Raw genomic sequence first — 16,064 nt, forward strand, 5'->3', positions numbered from 1 at the left:
CAGCACCTTGAAGACAACTTGCCTCATGCGTGGTCTGATCACCCGAGTTATGAAATGATTGTCAACGTGAACACTGCACAACACCTTGAAGACAACCTGCACCATGCGTGGTCTGATTCACCGTGTCATGAAATGATTGTCAACGTGAACACTGCACAGTACCTTGAAGACAACTTGCCTCATGCGTGCGTTTGTTCGTTTGTCGCTATCGTCGTCGTCGTTGTTATTGTTGTTGTTGTTGTTGTTTTTCTTCTTCGTCGTCGTCGTCCTCGTTGTTGTTGTTGTTGTTTCTAAGAAGTGTGTGACATATTCCACACAACACAAGCCCGAACAGAACAGATGGGGAATAGTGATGCCGAATCCGGGCGGCGTTGAACGTCTGATGTATTCTCCATCAGTGGTCAGGCTTTCTAGGCCCTGCTTCGGCATGCTGTTGCATCCTTGGGAAAGGCACTTTACTCCGAATTCCCTGACTCCACCCAGCTGTGAGCGGGGTACCTGGTTTCCGTTGGGGAAGTTCAAGAAGCGGAAGGAGAGGATTGGGCCCCGCCTTCCTGTATCCAGCTCTGGACACGGCTAATATCAATTCTCGGCCTCTACGGACGCACAAAAAGTTGAGATGCCTTCAACATTGCTTTCACCTGTTACGGCAGCGTTGTAATTACATGTAGGAGAGAGCCTCACGCTATGCCTGTATGACGTGTCGAGTATTCAGACATCTCGTTATGGCAGTAAACCATCCCCACACCAAGCGATCTGGGAACATTTCTGATGCTCTGCTGTTTTCTGTCTCATCTGCGGGAAACCTCACAGCGCAGTGACTCCTGAAAGCGACCCACGAGTGTGACAACAAGGACAGGAAGGAAATATAATGCCGACATGTGATATACATTCATTACATAATTCATGAATATGTATATTATATATATATATATATATATATATAGAGAGAGAGAGAGAGAGAGAGAGAGAGAGAGAGAGAGTATGATAAATAGAATTGTGCAATCAACAACCATCTACCTGAAGTTCTAGTCGTCAGCCCCATCTACATGTAATGTGCAGCTTCTGTTCAAACGCGCGCGCGCGTGCGCACGCTTGTGTGCGTGCGTGCGTGCGTGCGTGTGTGTGTGTGTGTTTGTGTGCGCGTATGTGCGTGCGTACATGTGTGTGTGTGTGTGTGTGTGTGTGTGTGTGTGTGTGTGTGTGCAGTGCGTGCATGTTTGAGTATGCACAAGCTTTTATATTGATATGCACTTGTATGTATCCTAATTTGTACTGTATCTGTGTTTGTGTATGATTTTCGATTTATGTTCGTACCTTGTTATGTACTACTCCCCTCCCCCCTCCCCCCGCCGCCCAATGTTCCTTGTGACCCCGGTACACTTGGTAATAAAGACATATTCTATTCTATTCTATTCTATTCTATATATATATATATATATATATAATTATGTATATATGTGTGTGTGTGTGTGTGTGTGTGTGTGTGTGTGTGTGTGTGTGTGTGTGTGCAAAGAAGAAACAAACTAAACAGAAAAAGCCAAAGTAACACATTGACGTCATACAAGATCTCGCCAAAAAAGGATAGTAAATAACATGTTGCCAAAGACAAACAGGTTGTCAAACCAAACTGACATGTCACAAATCATTGGAAGGTTTTGAAACGTGATTGCGACTATACTACTCAAAGACAAACCACAGCCACACGTCACAAGAATATCAACATGGCTTCATGGCACCATTGGACACATTTTGATATCCAATCCGCTGTACAAGTAATTATTGTTCAGCACACGTCAAAATAAACACACATAAAACAATGTTTGTTTTAACTCTCTCCATACGAACGGCGAAAGAGACGACGTTAACAGCGTTTCACCCCAATTACCATCATCAAAATATTGCAAGTGGAAGGCTCTTATACTGAAGAGGTGAATGTTGACAAAGAATACCACAATTCTTACGACGGAAGCTAAAGGTTGGGTCATTCAGACACCCACTGGACATCCGAGGGGTCTGTGTAGAGGAGAAGAGAGGACTGGCCGTACTGAGTGAGTTAAAACAAAATGGGCAAGGGCAGTTGGACAATGGAGGGTGCGTCGAGAAGTGTAGTGTTGCGTGCTTACATCCACACAACATCCAGGAACACAGTTTGTGCGACTTTGATGTGCGGAATGTGCAGCCTAGTTTCTGTGTTGGTTCTAATTATTCAACCTTTTGAACATGAGGGTTTGAACAAACGACGAAGAATTGATGCTAGCGTTTCTACATTCTGCTACACGACTCCATTAGAAAATGTTCCACAAACTGGAAGAGCTGTGCGTGTACCATATGCATAGATTGAAGTTGATGCTGGCTTCACAGCAATCAGGGCTCAATGCTCCGAACTGTTTGTTCATCAGTGATATTAACTGAAGAGCCGGTATCAGAGTCAGGGAAGTGGGTGACATTAACTGAAGAGGCGGTATCAGAGTCAGGGAAGTGGGTGACATTAACTGAAGAGCCGGTATCAGAGTCAGGGAAGTGGGTGACATTAACTGAAGAGCCGGAATCAGAGTCAGGGAAGTGAATGACATTAACTGAAGAGCCGGAATCAGAGTCAGGGAAGTGAATGACATTAACTGAAGAGCCGGTATCAGAGTCAGGGAAGTGAGTGACATTAATTGAAGAGCCGGAATCAGTGTCAGGGAAGTGAGTGACCATCAAATGGTCACACTGATGTCGGGTGCCGTGCTGGTTTTGTCTGTCACACCCAGGGAGAAAACAAAGAAAGCCGCAGCATCTTGCAGTTTGAGACAGAGGCAGTTTGATTACCGACCACACGGACTGCTGAGTAGGAGTGGGAGGGGGAAGGGGGTGGGGTGGGGTGGGGGTGATGTAGGGGGGCGGGGGGCGGAGGGGGAGGGGTTTGCGGGGGGTGGGTTGGAGGGGTAGTAGAACGTCATATTCCCAGACATCGACAATACCCAGCACACAGTCTGCTGCAGAAGCACGAAGATGTTTCACACACACACTGACGTTCGACACGCCAAACGCTGACATTTGTTCAAGGCGCACAACACCACACGCCAAACACCATTATGCCTGTTCCACAGGACAGACACCAGAAGGGTTCCTGATGTGCACAGGCAGCAGGTGATCGACGCTTGAAAAGCTGGCAGTGTGCTGCAGGCATCAGGAGAACGTGGATGTCCACTGCTTCAGAGAGAGGTGCTGTGCAGAGACAGGGGCGGGAGTGTTGACAGGATGGGTCAGACAGTGACGTGTACACACACGGCAGGCAATGACGTCAGTGTCACCAGTCACCATGCCGGCAGTTTGGAAGCACGCAGGCCTGTCACTGAGGACGGTGACACTGTGTGAAACCGCTCGCTGCACGTCTGTTGAGCGTTTCTCTTGTGTCTGTTGAACTTTTCCATTGCGTGAATCTGTCGAGCTTTTCCCCACCAGTCTGTTGAGCTTTTCCCTCCAGTCTGTTGAGCTTTTTGCCTCGTGTCTGTGGGTTTCCGTCACGACACGCGGCTGTTGACAGGAAGTGACGTCATTACATGGCTCGTACATCACAGTCACTGGACTCTTCAATCTTTCACGCATCTCACCATTCATGTACATTACTCTTACTGCCTCCCGTCACACTTCATAGAGAAACCTTTCGCTGAATAGCGCGCACACACACACACACACACACACACACACACACACACACACGCATGCACATACACACTTTCACACCCCTTATTATCCACTCGTTCGCGCGCGCGCGCACACACACACACACACACACAGGTCACACATAGACTCTCGCACATGTACACACACACACACACACACACACACACACACACAGGTCACACACAGACTCTCGCACACGTGCACACACACACACACACACACACACACACACACACCAAACACATTGCCAAGTAAACATGGACATCAATGAAGTTTGATACGTAACTCACGTAATGGGAGACAAAGACATGACTACAACGACCACACAACAGCCGGGATTAAAAAAAAAAAAAATGCAAGCAAGCAAACCGAAAGTGAGAGGGAAACATAGAGACAAAGACAGACAGACAGACAGACAGAGAAACACACGGAGATAGATACACAGACAGAACACAGGCAGAGACAGACAACACGAATGTAAATTTGCTCGAGCAGACTGTATAGAGTTGGAAGATGTGATTCCAGACCAGACTGCCGTACCAGCCAGCCTTGGAGCGGGGGCAGTCGTCCGTGAGAACACGCAGCAAGTACTCTCCCGTGTGGCCTTGGGACCGGCAGAAAGCCACGGCCAAGTAGTAGCCAGGGTCAAGGTCGAGGCGTGCCGTGACTTCCCGCATTTCCGGTTCTCCCAGCACTTCCTCTATCAGCGGGAGTCGGGAAATGTGGCGTTTGTCTTCCCTCTCTCCACCTTTACACTGCAACCCGTCACAACCCGTCACACTCTTTACACTGCAACTTGTCACACTGTTTACACTGCAACCCGTCACAACACGTCACACTGTTTACACTGCAACCTGTCACACTGTTTACACTGCAACCCGTCACAGCACGTCACACTGTTTACACTGCAACCTGTCACACTGTTTACACTGCAACCCGTCACAGCACGTCACACTGTTTACACTGCAACCTGTCACACTGTTTACACTGCAACCCGTCACAACGCGTCACACTGTTTACACTGCAACCTGTCACACTGTTTACACTGCAACCCGTCACAACCTGTCACACTGTTTACACTGCAACCTGTCACACTGTTTACACTGCAACCCGTCACAACGCGTCACACTGTTTACACTGCAACCAGTCACACTGTTTACACTGCAACCCGTCACACTGTTTACACTGCAACCTGTCACACTGTTTACACTGCAACCTGTCACAACCTGTCACACTCTTTACACTGCAACCTGTCACACTCTTTACACTGCAACCCGTCACACTCTTTACACTGCAACCCGTCACAGCACGTCACACTCTTTACACTGCAACCTGTCACACTCTTTACACTGCAACCCGTCACAGCACGTCACACTCTTTACACTGCAACCTGTCACACTCTTTACACTGCAACCCGTCACAGCACGTCACACTGTTTACACTGCAACCCGTCACAGCGCGTCACACTGTTTACACTGCAACCTGTCACACTGTTAACACTGCAACCCGTCACAGCGCGTCACACTGTTTACACTGCAACCCGTCACAACGCGTCACACTGTTTACACTGCAACCTGTCACACTGTTTACACTGCAACCCGTCACAACCTGTCACACTGTTTACACTGCAACCCGTCACAACACGTCACACTGTTTACACTGCAACCTGTCACACTCTTTACACTGCAACCCGTCACAACACGTCACACTGTTAACACTGCAACCCGTCACAACACGTCACACTGTTAACACTGCAACCCATCACAACACGTCACAACATTTACACTGCAACCCGTCACACTGTTTACACTGCAACCCGTCACAACACGTCACACTCTTTACACTGCAACCTGTCACACTGTTTACACTGCAACCCGTCATAGCACGTCACACTGTTTACACTGCAACCCGTCACAACGCGTCACACTCTTTACACTGCAACCTGTCACACTGTTTACACTGCAACCCTTCACAGCGCGTCACACTGTTTACACTGCAACCTGTAACACTGTTTACACTGCAACCCGTCACAACCCGTCACACTGTTTACACTGCAACCTGTCACACTGTTTATACTGCAACCCGTCACAACACGTCACACCCTTTACACTGCAACTTGTCACACTGTTTACACTGCAACCCGTCATAGCACGTCACACTGTTTACCCTGCAACCTGTCACACTGTTTACACTGCAACCCGTCACAGCACGTCACACTGTTTACACTGCAATCTGTCACACTGTTTATACTGCAACCCGTCACAACACATTACACTCTTTACACTGCAACCTGTCACACTGTTTACACTGCAACCCGTCACAGCACGTCACACTCTTTACACTGCAACCTGTCACACTGTTTACACTGCAACCCGTCACAACACGTCACACTGTTTACACTGCAACCTGTCACACTGTTAACACTGCAACCCGTCACAACCCGTCACACTGTTTACACTGCAACCTGTCACACTGTTTACACTGCAACCCGTCACAGCACGTCACAATCTTTACACTGCAACCTTTCACACTGTTTATACTGCAACCCGTCACAACACGTCACAATCTTTACACTGCAACCTGTCACACTGTTTATACTGCAACCCGTCACAACACGTCACACTCTTTACACTGCAACCTGTCACACTGTTTATACTGCAACCCGTCACAGCACGTCACACTGTTTACACTGCAACCTGTCACACTGTTTACACTGCAACCCGTCACAACCCGTCACACTGTTTACACTGCAACCTGTCACACTGTTTACACTGCAACCCGTCACAACGCGTCACACTGTTTACACTGCAACCCGTCACAACCTGTCACACTGTTTACACTGCAACCCGTCACAACCTGTCACACTGTTTACACTGCAACCTGTCACAACCTGTCACACTGTTTACACTGCAACCTGTCACATTCTTTACACTGCAACCTGCCACACTGTTTACACTGCAACCCGTCACAACAAGTCACACTGCAACCCGTCACAACAAGTCACACTGTCTACACTGCAACCCACAACAACCCGCCACACTGTTTACACTGCAACCCACAACAACCCGCCACACTGTTTACACTGCAACCCACAACAACCCGCCACACTGTTTACACTGCAACCCGTCACACTGTTTACACTGCAACTACAATGGTAAGGAGGAGGAGAAGAAAAAGAAGAGAAAGAGGAAGTCATCATCATCACCGTCATCATCATCATCATGTTCATGGTGATAATGGCTATAACGATAACAACGACGACAATTCTGCTGTTGCTGCTCCTCCTGCTGCTGCTGATGATGGTGATCATGGTGGTGGTGGTGATGATGATGATGATGGTGATGATGATGATGGGACTGAAATACAATGGTCAACACCAGGGTACTTAACTTGTGGCATCCTGCGGGCACTGGCAGGCACTGACATTGAGAACACATAGAATCCAACACCTTCTTCAGGAAAACCAAAACCAAAACAAACAAACAAAAAACCGCAAGCAAGCGCACTGACCGTGTGGGACACATGATCTATCATGCGCCCCCCACCCCACCCCCACCCCTCCCACCTCACCCCCAGGCACAACATTCAGTGGCCACTAGCAGGGTTATCTCCCTGCGTACACGTAACCCAATCGACTCTGAAGACACAGGCAGAGCAATCAACTTGTTGACACATAACCTATTGGCCACTCACGCATAACTAAATGGACACGCACCATTTAGGCACGTAATCCATTGGGCGCCTTCAAAGTAATCACCTGTGAACAGATAATCCAACGACCACTCGCTTCTTGAGCATATAACATGCTGGGCTTCAGCCAAATTTGTTGTGGATGTGTAACACACTGGGAGCCGTCAGTGCTTTTGTGTAGACAGATGATACAATGGTAATCAATTTGTAGACATTATCCATGGGGCACCAGAAGTCACTTGCACATACAGACTCCAGAAGCCACCAGGAGAACACTCAACTTGCAGATACAGACTCCAGAAGCCACCAGGAGAACACTCAACTTGCAGATACAGACTCCAGAAGTCACCAGGAGAACACTCAACTTGCACATACAGACTCCAGTGCACCAGCACCATGAACATATTATTCCTATTGGCGCCACTATGGTATTCATCTACAGAATATAGCCTAACAGCCACTCACCTTGTAGACACAAAATTCAATGGGTACTCACCTTGACACAGAACTCAAAGAACACTCACCATGTCGACACAGAAGTTAATGAGTACTCACCTTGACACAGTATGCAATTGGCACTCACCTTGTAGACACAGAACCCAATGGGCACTCACCATGACACAGAACCCAATGGGCACTCACCTTATAGACACAGAACCCAACGGGCACTCACCTTGTAGACACAGAACCCAATGGGCACTCACCTTGTAGACACAGAACCCAACGGACACTCACCTTGTAGACACAGAACCCAATGGGCACTCACCTTGTAGACACAGAACCCAATGGACACTCACCTTGTAGACACAGAATCCAATGGGCACTCACCTTGTAGACACAGAACCCAACGGGCACTCACCTTGTAGACACAGAACCCAATGGGCACTCACCTTGTAGACACAGAAGCCAACGGGCACTCACCTTGTAGACACAGAACCCAATGGGCACTCACCTTGTAGACACAGAACCCAACGGGCACTCACCTTGTAGATACAGAACCCAATGGGCACTCACCTTGTAGACACAGAACCCAAATGACACTCACCTTGTAGACACAGAACCCAACGGGCACTCACCTTGTAGACACAGAACCCAAATGACACTCACCTTGTAGACACAGAACCCAACGGGCACTCACCTTGTAGACACAGAACCCAACGAGCACTCACCTTGTAGACACATAACCCAACGGACACTCACCTTGTAGACACAGAACCCAACGGGCACTCACCTTGTAGACACAGAACCCAACGGGCACTCACCTTGTAGACACAGAACCCAGAACCCAGTGGGCACTCACCTTGTAAACACAGAACCCAGAACCCAATGGGCACTCACCTTGTGGACACAGAACCCAATGGGCACTCACCTTGTAGACACAGAACCCAATGGGCACTCACCTTGTAGACACAGAACCCAGAACCCAATGGGCACTCACCTTGTAGACACAGAACCCAATGGACACTCACCTTGTAGACACAGAACCCAGAACCCAATGGGCACTCACCTTGTAGACACAGAACCCAGAACCCAACAGGCACTCACCTTGTAGACACAGAAGCCAATGGGCACTCACCTTGTAGACACAGAAGCCAATGGGCACTCACCTTGTAGACACAGAACCCAACGGGCACTCACCTTGTAGACACAGAAGCCAATGGGCACTCACCTTGTAGACACAGAACCCAATGGGCACTCACCTTGTAGACACAGAACCCAGAACCCAACAGGCACTCACCTTGTAGACACAGAACCCAATGGGCACTCACCTTGTAGACACAGAATCCAATGGGCACCAGCAAGCTGTTGGCGGTGACAGCGCCGTGTCGATAGTCCTGAAGAAGGGAAACAACAACGTGACGCTTCTCACGCAGGCTGGAAGGCGACACTTCATCCGGGTACTCCAGGCGACTGACGTGGAAGTAGTGACGTTGGGCGCGTGAGTGAAGGTCAAGGTTGGATCGGCAGGAACTTGGCTTGCTTCCTGATGAGGGAGGGCGGTGAACAATCAGTGATGTGTGTGTGTGTGTGTGTGTGTGTGTGTGTGTGTGTGTGTGTGTGTGTGTGTGTGTGTGTGTGTTTGTGTGTGTGTTGTGTGTGTGTGTGTGTGTGTGTGTTGTGTGTGTGTTGTGTGGTGTGTGTGTGTGTGTGTGTGTGTGTGTGTGTGTGTGTGTGTGTGTGTGTGTGTGTGTGTGTGTGTGTGTGTGTGTGTGTTGTGTGTGTGTGTGTGTGTGTGTGTGTGTGTGTGTGTGTGTTTGTGTGTGTGTGTGTGTGTGTGTGTTTGTTTGTGTGTGTGTGTGTGTGTGTGTGTGTGTGTGTGTGTGTGTGTGTTGTGTGTGTGTGTGTGTGTGTGTGTGTGTGTGTGTGTGTGTGTGTGTTCGTTCTTTTGCTTGACGAGTATCCACATTTGTGATTTTAGACGAAAATCCATCATCTTCCCCATTCCAAATATGCCTTAAATCAACACTACTTTCCATGTTCCTCTCTCCTCAATTAGAATATAGAAAAGAATATAAACGAATAATAAAACAAACTATAAGTCAACCAGTAGAATTACAACAAAGAGCCAGTGGAGCTCGAAATTAGACTCTGAACTATTTCAAACACATGTTGATTATCATATGAAACATTTCTAATGGAAGCAGATGGAACTGCAGATTTTGTAAATGACATTGGTAAATATGGCTTTAAATTTCTGTTCACATTTATGGATGATATGCAAAGAGGTAATTTCATTTCCGCAAATGCAAGTCACATTAGAAGTATATTTAGTTTTTATGGCATCTAGTCGAAGTCTGTATTAGACTGGTAAGCCTTCTGCTACTGTGATGTTGTTTTGTTTTGAAAGAAAACATGAGATCGATTTTGCATGAGCTATTGTTAGTTAGTATTTTCTCTGTCAGGGTCAGACTCCTGTTTTAGTTTATTGACATGGTTCCAGCAAGTTTTCTCAAGTAGAGAATAACCTTCCTGTAATGAAAATGGAATACGAATTTCTATGTCATTGTAAATGTTTATTGCGCCTTTTTTCGCGTAACGATCCACCCGCTCATTTCCCACAATCCCCTTCGTGAGAAGGGATCCAACGAAAATTCATCTTTGCACCACGGATGGTCAAAACATGAATTATATGACGAACTTCTGTTACGAGTTCTCTTGTCTTCAAGTCAAAATATTTTAATGCTTGTAATACAGGTTTAGAATAGAGACAAAGCAATATTTGAAATATGGTAATGCACCCCCACTACCCGCATGCCCCCTGATAGACCTTCCGCCCCATGGTGCACACAAGACATTCGACTTGCAAAACGATGTGATGGGGAGGTGAAACAATTCTGTGCGAGTCATGAAACACGGGACCAGCGTATGTCACAGATGACACATTATCTTCTCTCTCTTTTTTTGCAGCCATCACGAATGGTGTGCATGGGATAACAGCTGAATATTCGTGATTTATTCATTACAAAATGAAAGAAATGGAAATAGGTTAAATGGTGCTAAAGAATACCAATTTACTTGTCAAAATTTGGCTTCTAGTGGTTGTGTTGATAGTATGTTCGGGTTTGCAATGGATTTATTTTTCAAGGAAGAGGCCATTTTGTTTCTGTGAGGAAAAAAAAACAACAGTTTGATTGGATGATTGTCTCTGGAGGTCGGACCGGATGGGAAAACCAATATCCAGAACTAATAACTGAGTTGTTAGCAATGCAAACTGCTTGTCGGAGGTGAATGTTTCATGTTTTTATTATTTTGAGTGTTCTGAAAAGATTGGTTTTGAGATGGCAGTTGGAAAGACAGGGACTGTTGGCAGGAGAGTGGTCTGCAAGATGCTTGAGGAGAGTGGTCTGCAAGATGTTTGAGGAGAGTGGTCTGCAAGATGTTTGAGGAGAGTGGTCTGCAAGATGCAGGGAAGCGTTGAGGAAGAGTGGTTTGCAAGATGCAGGGAAGCGTTGAGGAAGAGTGGTTTGCAAGATGCAGGGAAGCGTTGAGGGAGAGTGGTCTGCAAGATGCAGGGAAGTGTTGAGGGAGAGTGGTCTGCAAGATGCAGGGAAGTGTTGAGGAAGAGTGGTCTGCAAGATGCAGGGAAGCGTTGAGGAGAGTTGTCTGCAAGATGCAGGGAAGCGTTGAGGAAGAGTGGTTTGCAAGATGCAGGGAAGCGTTGAGGAAGAGTGGTTTGCAAGATGCAGGGAAGCGTTGAGGAAGAGTGGTTTGCAAGATGCAGGGAAGCGTTGAGGAAGAGTGGTTTGCAAGATGCAGGGAAGCGTTGAGGAGAGTGGTCTGCAAGATGAGGCGTTATGTTACTTGCTGGGGCAGTGGTCTTTTTTATGCATAACTCTCCTTGTGTGCGATGGTTGCTGCGTGATGCGCGCTTTCTTTTATAATGGTAAATGTGCTGCTACATCATGGTACTTACCACAACAGTGACGGTTTTTATTTTGTTTACTTATTATTTATATACACGCTGAATAAAAGTGTAGGTCACCGTGTCAACTTGTAAGGGGGACTGAATTTATGACGAACAAATGGGCATTGTTTCGATGCAATTTGTGTGTGCCTTTGTGTTATTTCTTACGTAAATTACCTAATAAATTAGTTAATCTGGTATTGTAAATTGTGAGCCCCTGGTGACAATGAGACTGCGTATAATTACAAAGAATAGATAAGCCACTCGTGAGTATAATTACAAAGAATAGATAAGTCACTCTGTGTTTGAAAGGAAGACGGTGAAGGTGGCAGCATCGTTAGAAAACAACAACAACAAAGAAAAAAACAAAAAAAACCGCTGGACAGACGACGTTAAACATGAGGATCAGTTGCCGAAAGGAGGGGAGTTATGAACGCTTCTCACACTTCTCATTGCACTGCACGCCTCGTGTACGTCACTGTTAGCATGTTTTACCTGACAATGAAGTGACCGCACAGTGAATGGACATGGGTGATCCTTGACCATCAGTATGTTTCTTTCTTCAGTACAACTGCGTGCTCTGCTTCCATACTTTTCACATTCCACGTGTTCCCATACTGCCCCAGATCATGAATACTCCATTTCTGGTTGGATTTTTTTTTTCTAGAAAATCAAACTCACTGAAAGCTTGATGACTAAATTTCCATAATGGTTGGGGGAAAGTGTGAATACCGGACTCGACGGCATGTGTGCAGAATACCTGGCTGGTTGTGTGAGCGATCTAAGCTTGCTTTTCTAAGTTTGCTTTGCTAAAAGAACGTTCCAAAGTTCACGCTTACGGTGGTCAAATGGTTAGAGCAGTAGATTTTGACCCGAATTTCCTGAGTGGGTAAAGGGTGGAGATTTTTCCGTTCTCGCAGGTCAACAGATGTGCAGGCCTGATCAAATACGCACGTTCAAGATCCTGCAATTCCTGTCAGCGTTCGGTGAGTTATGGAAACAAGAACATACTCAGCATAAACAGCCCACAAAAGGAGTATGGCTGCCTACACGGCAGGGAAAACAAACAAAACGGCGATACACGTAAAATGGTACATGCCTCTGTGTGTGTGTGTGTGTGTGTGTGTGTGTGTGTGTGTGTGTGTGTGTGTGTGTGTGTGTGTGTGTGTGTGTGTGTGACTGAAACCTGATCGAACGACACAGTAAACGAACGGTGAGCGCCCAGTGGCAGCTGTCAGTCGGCTCTAGCCAGGTAGCCAGCCTGTTGTGCAAATGACTCCGTGTTTGTAAAGCGCTTAGAGCTTGGTCTCTGACTGGAGACAGGCGCTATGCAAGTATCAATGCCATCCTCATCGTCTTCGTGCAAGACGAGCTCAGTGCTGCAAAGATAGCTCGTGCAACCCACTCTAGAAATCTGGGTTCAAGTCAGGACCCTGTGTGTTCATAAAATATGGAGATGCATACTTTTTTTTTTTCAAATTTCCTTCATCATGGTTTCTAGTTTTAACGTCTAAGACGTAATATGTTCAGAAATTATGTGAAATTTGGTTAATGATTATCAGTTTTATGGTTTACTGGAAAGTGAAAATTTTCACTGGGTATAGTATCACTTTGGGGGGGAAACATTCAGAGACAGTTTCAACAAATAGACAGAAACATTATGTGAGTGGGGGGAAAAAGCACACACACACACACACACACACACACACACACACACACACACACACACACACACACACACACACACACACACACACACACAAACGCGCGCGCGCGCGTGCGCGCCCTTACGTGTCCACCTATCGAAGACGTGCAGCAGCACACGCCAACGCCCATCGGAGCGGAAGTAGTCGGCCTTGGTGGCCCGGAAGTGTCCCTGGGTGAGGGAGGAGAGGGACGAGGAGGACACGAGGCGCGGGGTGTTGCCGTGCGGGGCGCTGTGGGGCCGGCAGGACGCAGGCAGCAGAAGACCCCTCTCCTCCTCCAACCCCACCTCCTCTCCCACCTCCTCCAGCGCGCTGTCTCCACCTCCACCACCTCCTCCTCCCTCACCCTGCTGCCCCTCCGCGCTGCCGACGACGGCTGGGGCGCCACCTGTCCTGAGGGCGGGAGGGTTGTTGGCCCTGAAGGTGAGGATGACGTCAGAGGAGCTGTGCGTGCTTCCCGTGTCTGACGTGCTGGACACGGAACGCAGAGTGGTTCTGGCGGGCCCGGGGGTGGGGGTGGGGGTGGGGCCAGCCTGCCCGCAGGGCGAAGGGAGAGAAGCAGGCGCCGTGGTGTCCGGAGTGACCCCCGCCCCTGTGGACAGCAACAGCTGAGGCTGGAGGAAAGTGTCGTCGCCACAGCCGCCGGCTTGGTGCGGGGTGCCCAGGGTGTGGGGGTGTGAGGCGTGAGGGCGGAGTGGTGGAGGTGTGGCGGAAGAGTGATCCGACGCTGACGACACCCGCACACCCGGTGAAGCCGTGTCGGGTGGCCGTGTGAGGTCGGGTGGCCGGGTGTACTCCTGTGTGTCGGTGGAGCTGTGGGTGGTGGTGACCCCTGCCAGCAGAACCTCCCCAGCTCGGGCTGTGGAGGGGGAGGAGGGGGAGGGGGCAGGAGCCTGCGAGCACCTGTCGTGGAGGTCTTGGGGAAGCTGTGAGGTGCTGACCAGCAGGGTGGTGCTCTCCCCTCGGCACGGACCGCCGCCCCCACCCATGGCAGGCACGGGCACGGCGAGGGTCTCCGGGGTCCGGTCCCTGGTGACGGTGATGGAGAAGAGGTCCGGGCAGCGCGGCGTGTCCGGGGAAGGCAGCAGGGGACTGCTGGCTCTCTGCGGGGTGGGCGACACGGCCCGGAAGTAGCGCCTCCCGTGAGGGGTCGGCGACTTGGGGGGCTTGAAAGGGGGCGGGGTCAGCCCGGACTTTTCCGACAGGCCGGGGGGCGTGGCGTGGGCGGAGCCAATACATCTGGGGGCGGGTCTGGGGGACGTCAGCTGCATGTGTTGGTGGGTGAGGGCGGGGGCCACGTTGCCAATCACCGTGGCCACGTTCGTGGGCGGAGTCATTTTTTTGACCAAGGTGGGGGAGGGGGTGGACACGCGATCTTTTGATTTGTGAGACGGTTTCGGGGAGGGTTTAGGGGAGGGTTTTGGGGAGGGTTTAGGGGAGGGTTTCGGGGAGGGTTTTGGGGAGGGTTTAGGGGAGGGTTTGGGCGACTTCAGTAAAGGTTTGGGCGACTTAGGTACAGGTTTTGGAGAATTGTGACAGTATTTGGGTGATGGTGATCTGGATAGAGATGTAGGAGACCTCCGTGCAGGTTTGGGAGATGGGGACTTGGAAGGTGATGTTCGAGGTCTCACGTTGGGTTTTGGAGAGATCACAGGCTTGGGTGACGTCACAGGTTTGGGTGACGTCACAGGTTTTGGTGCTGTCATAGGTTTGGGGCCTCTCGCGGGTTTGGGTGAAGTCGCTGGCTTAGTTTTGGTGTCAAACGTAAAATAAGAGTCTCCAGTGGAAGGAACTGCTTCAGGATTGTTGTTCGTACTTCCCGACACACACACGGCCATCTTAGATTGTTGCTGCTGTGTAGGGCACGTGGACTTGGAGGACTGGTCTGCTGTGACGAAGAACTTGGAATCTCTATCGGTGAAGGCAGTTTGGTCCGTGGACGATCCACACAGTTGATGCTGTCTGTCGTCCAAAGACTGCCTGCCTTTCTTCAGCTCCACGAACACGGCGTTCCGAGAAGAGGCCTCTGACCAGCTGGCCTCATCGTGCACACTGGCGGGTCGCTCAGGCCCCGCCGCTTTGTGCCGGCAGTGTTTGGGGAGGGGGTCGGGCTGGCTGGCCGAACGGAAGAAGAAGCCTTTCCGGAAGCGGTGTTTGCTGTGACCAGAGCCCTCCGTCACGGCCACGTCCTCGGACATCTTGCCCTTGTCGCCCACGCTCCTCTTGCGGAAGAGACTGTGCGTGTCCTTGGAGTTCTCCTCGTCGTTGGCCACCATGTGCCTCTGCTCCTTCACCGTCCTGGGCTGGGCGTGGGGGTGGTGGCGAGGAGGGTGGAAGTGGGAGAGAGGGGTGGAGGAGAAGATGGAGGCGTGGCTGGCCCTTCTCCGGGCCTGTTTGAGGGAGTCCGAGTCCAGCAAGCCATCGTCAGCCTTCTCGGGCCGTGGGGTGGACCTGCGCCGGAAGAAATGGTTGTTGGTGGAGGAGGAGGTCGGGGGGGTGGTGGGGGTGGTGGGGGTCAGCTCCCCGGGGAGGGCGCTGCTGTGGAAGTCCCAGCCGTCCTGCACGTGAAAACTGCGTTCCACACTGAGGCC

At 49.6% G+C, this 16,064-nt stretch overlaps 1 protein-coding gene across 1 annotated transcript in view; it reads right to left on the bottom strand.

Annotated features, from left to right (window-relative positions):
* Window positions 1-3,410: 3,410 nt before the first annotated feature.
* LOC143290903 (uncharacterized) overlaps window positions 3,411-16,064 on the bottom strand; it is a 51,664-nt gene continuing 39,010 nt past the window's right edge. Inside the window, exons 8-11 of the mRNA XM_076600463.1 lie at window positions 13,559-16,064; window positions 9,132-9,346; window positions 4,213-4,427; window positions 3,411-3,522 (exon numbers count right to left, since the gene is read on the bottom strand). The exon at window positions 13,559-16,064 is cut by the window's right edge and continues 55 nt beyond it. Coding sequence (XP_076456578.1) covers window positions 3,510-3,522; window positions 4,213-4,427; window positions 9,132-9,346; window positions 13,559-16,064 — 2,949 coding nt within the window. The 3' untranslated portion in view covers window positions 3,411-3,509. The remainder of the gene's footprint in view (window positions 3,523-4,212; window positions 4,428-9,131; window positions 9,347-13,558) is intronic.

Source organism: Babylonia areolata, chromosome 16 (genome assembly GCF_041734735.1).
Source record: "Babylonia areolata isolate BAREFJ2019XMU chromosome 16, ASM4173473v1, whole genome shotgun sequence".
NCBI classification, from domain to species: Eukaryota; Metazoa; Mollusca; class Gastropoda; order Neogastropoda; family Buccinidae; genus Babylonia; species Babylonia areolata.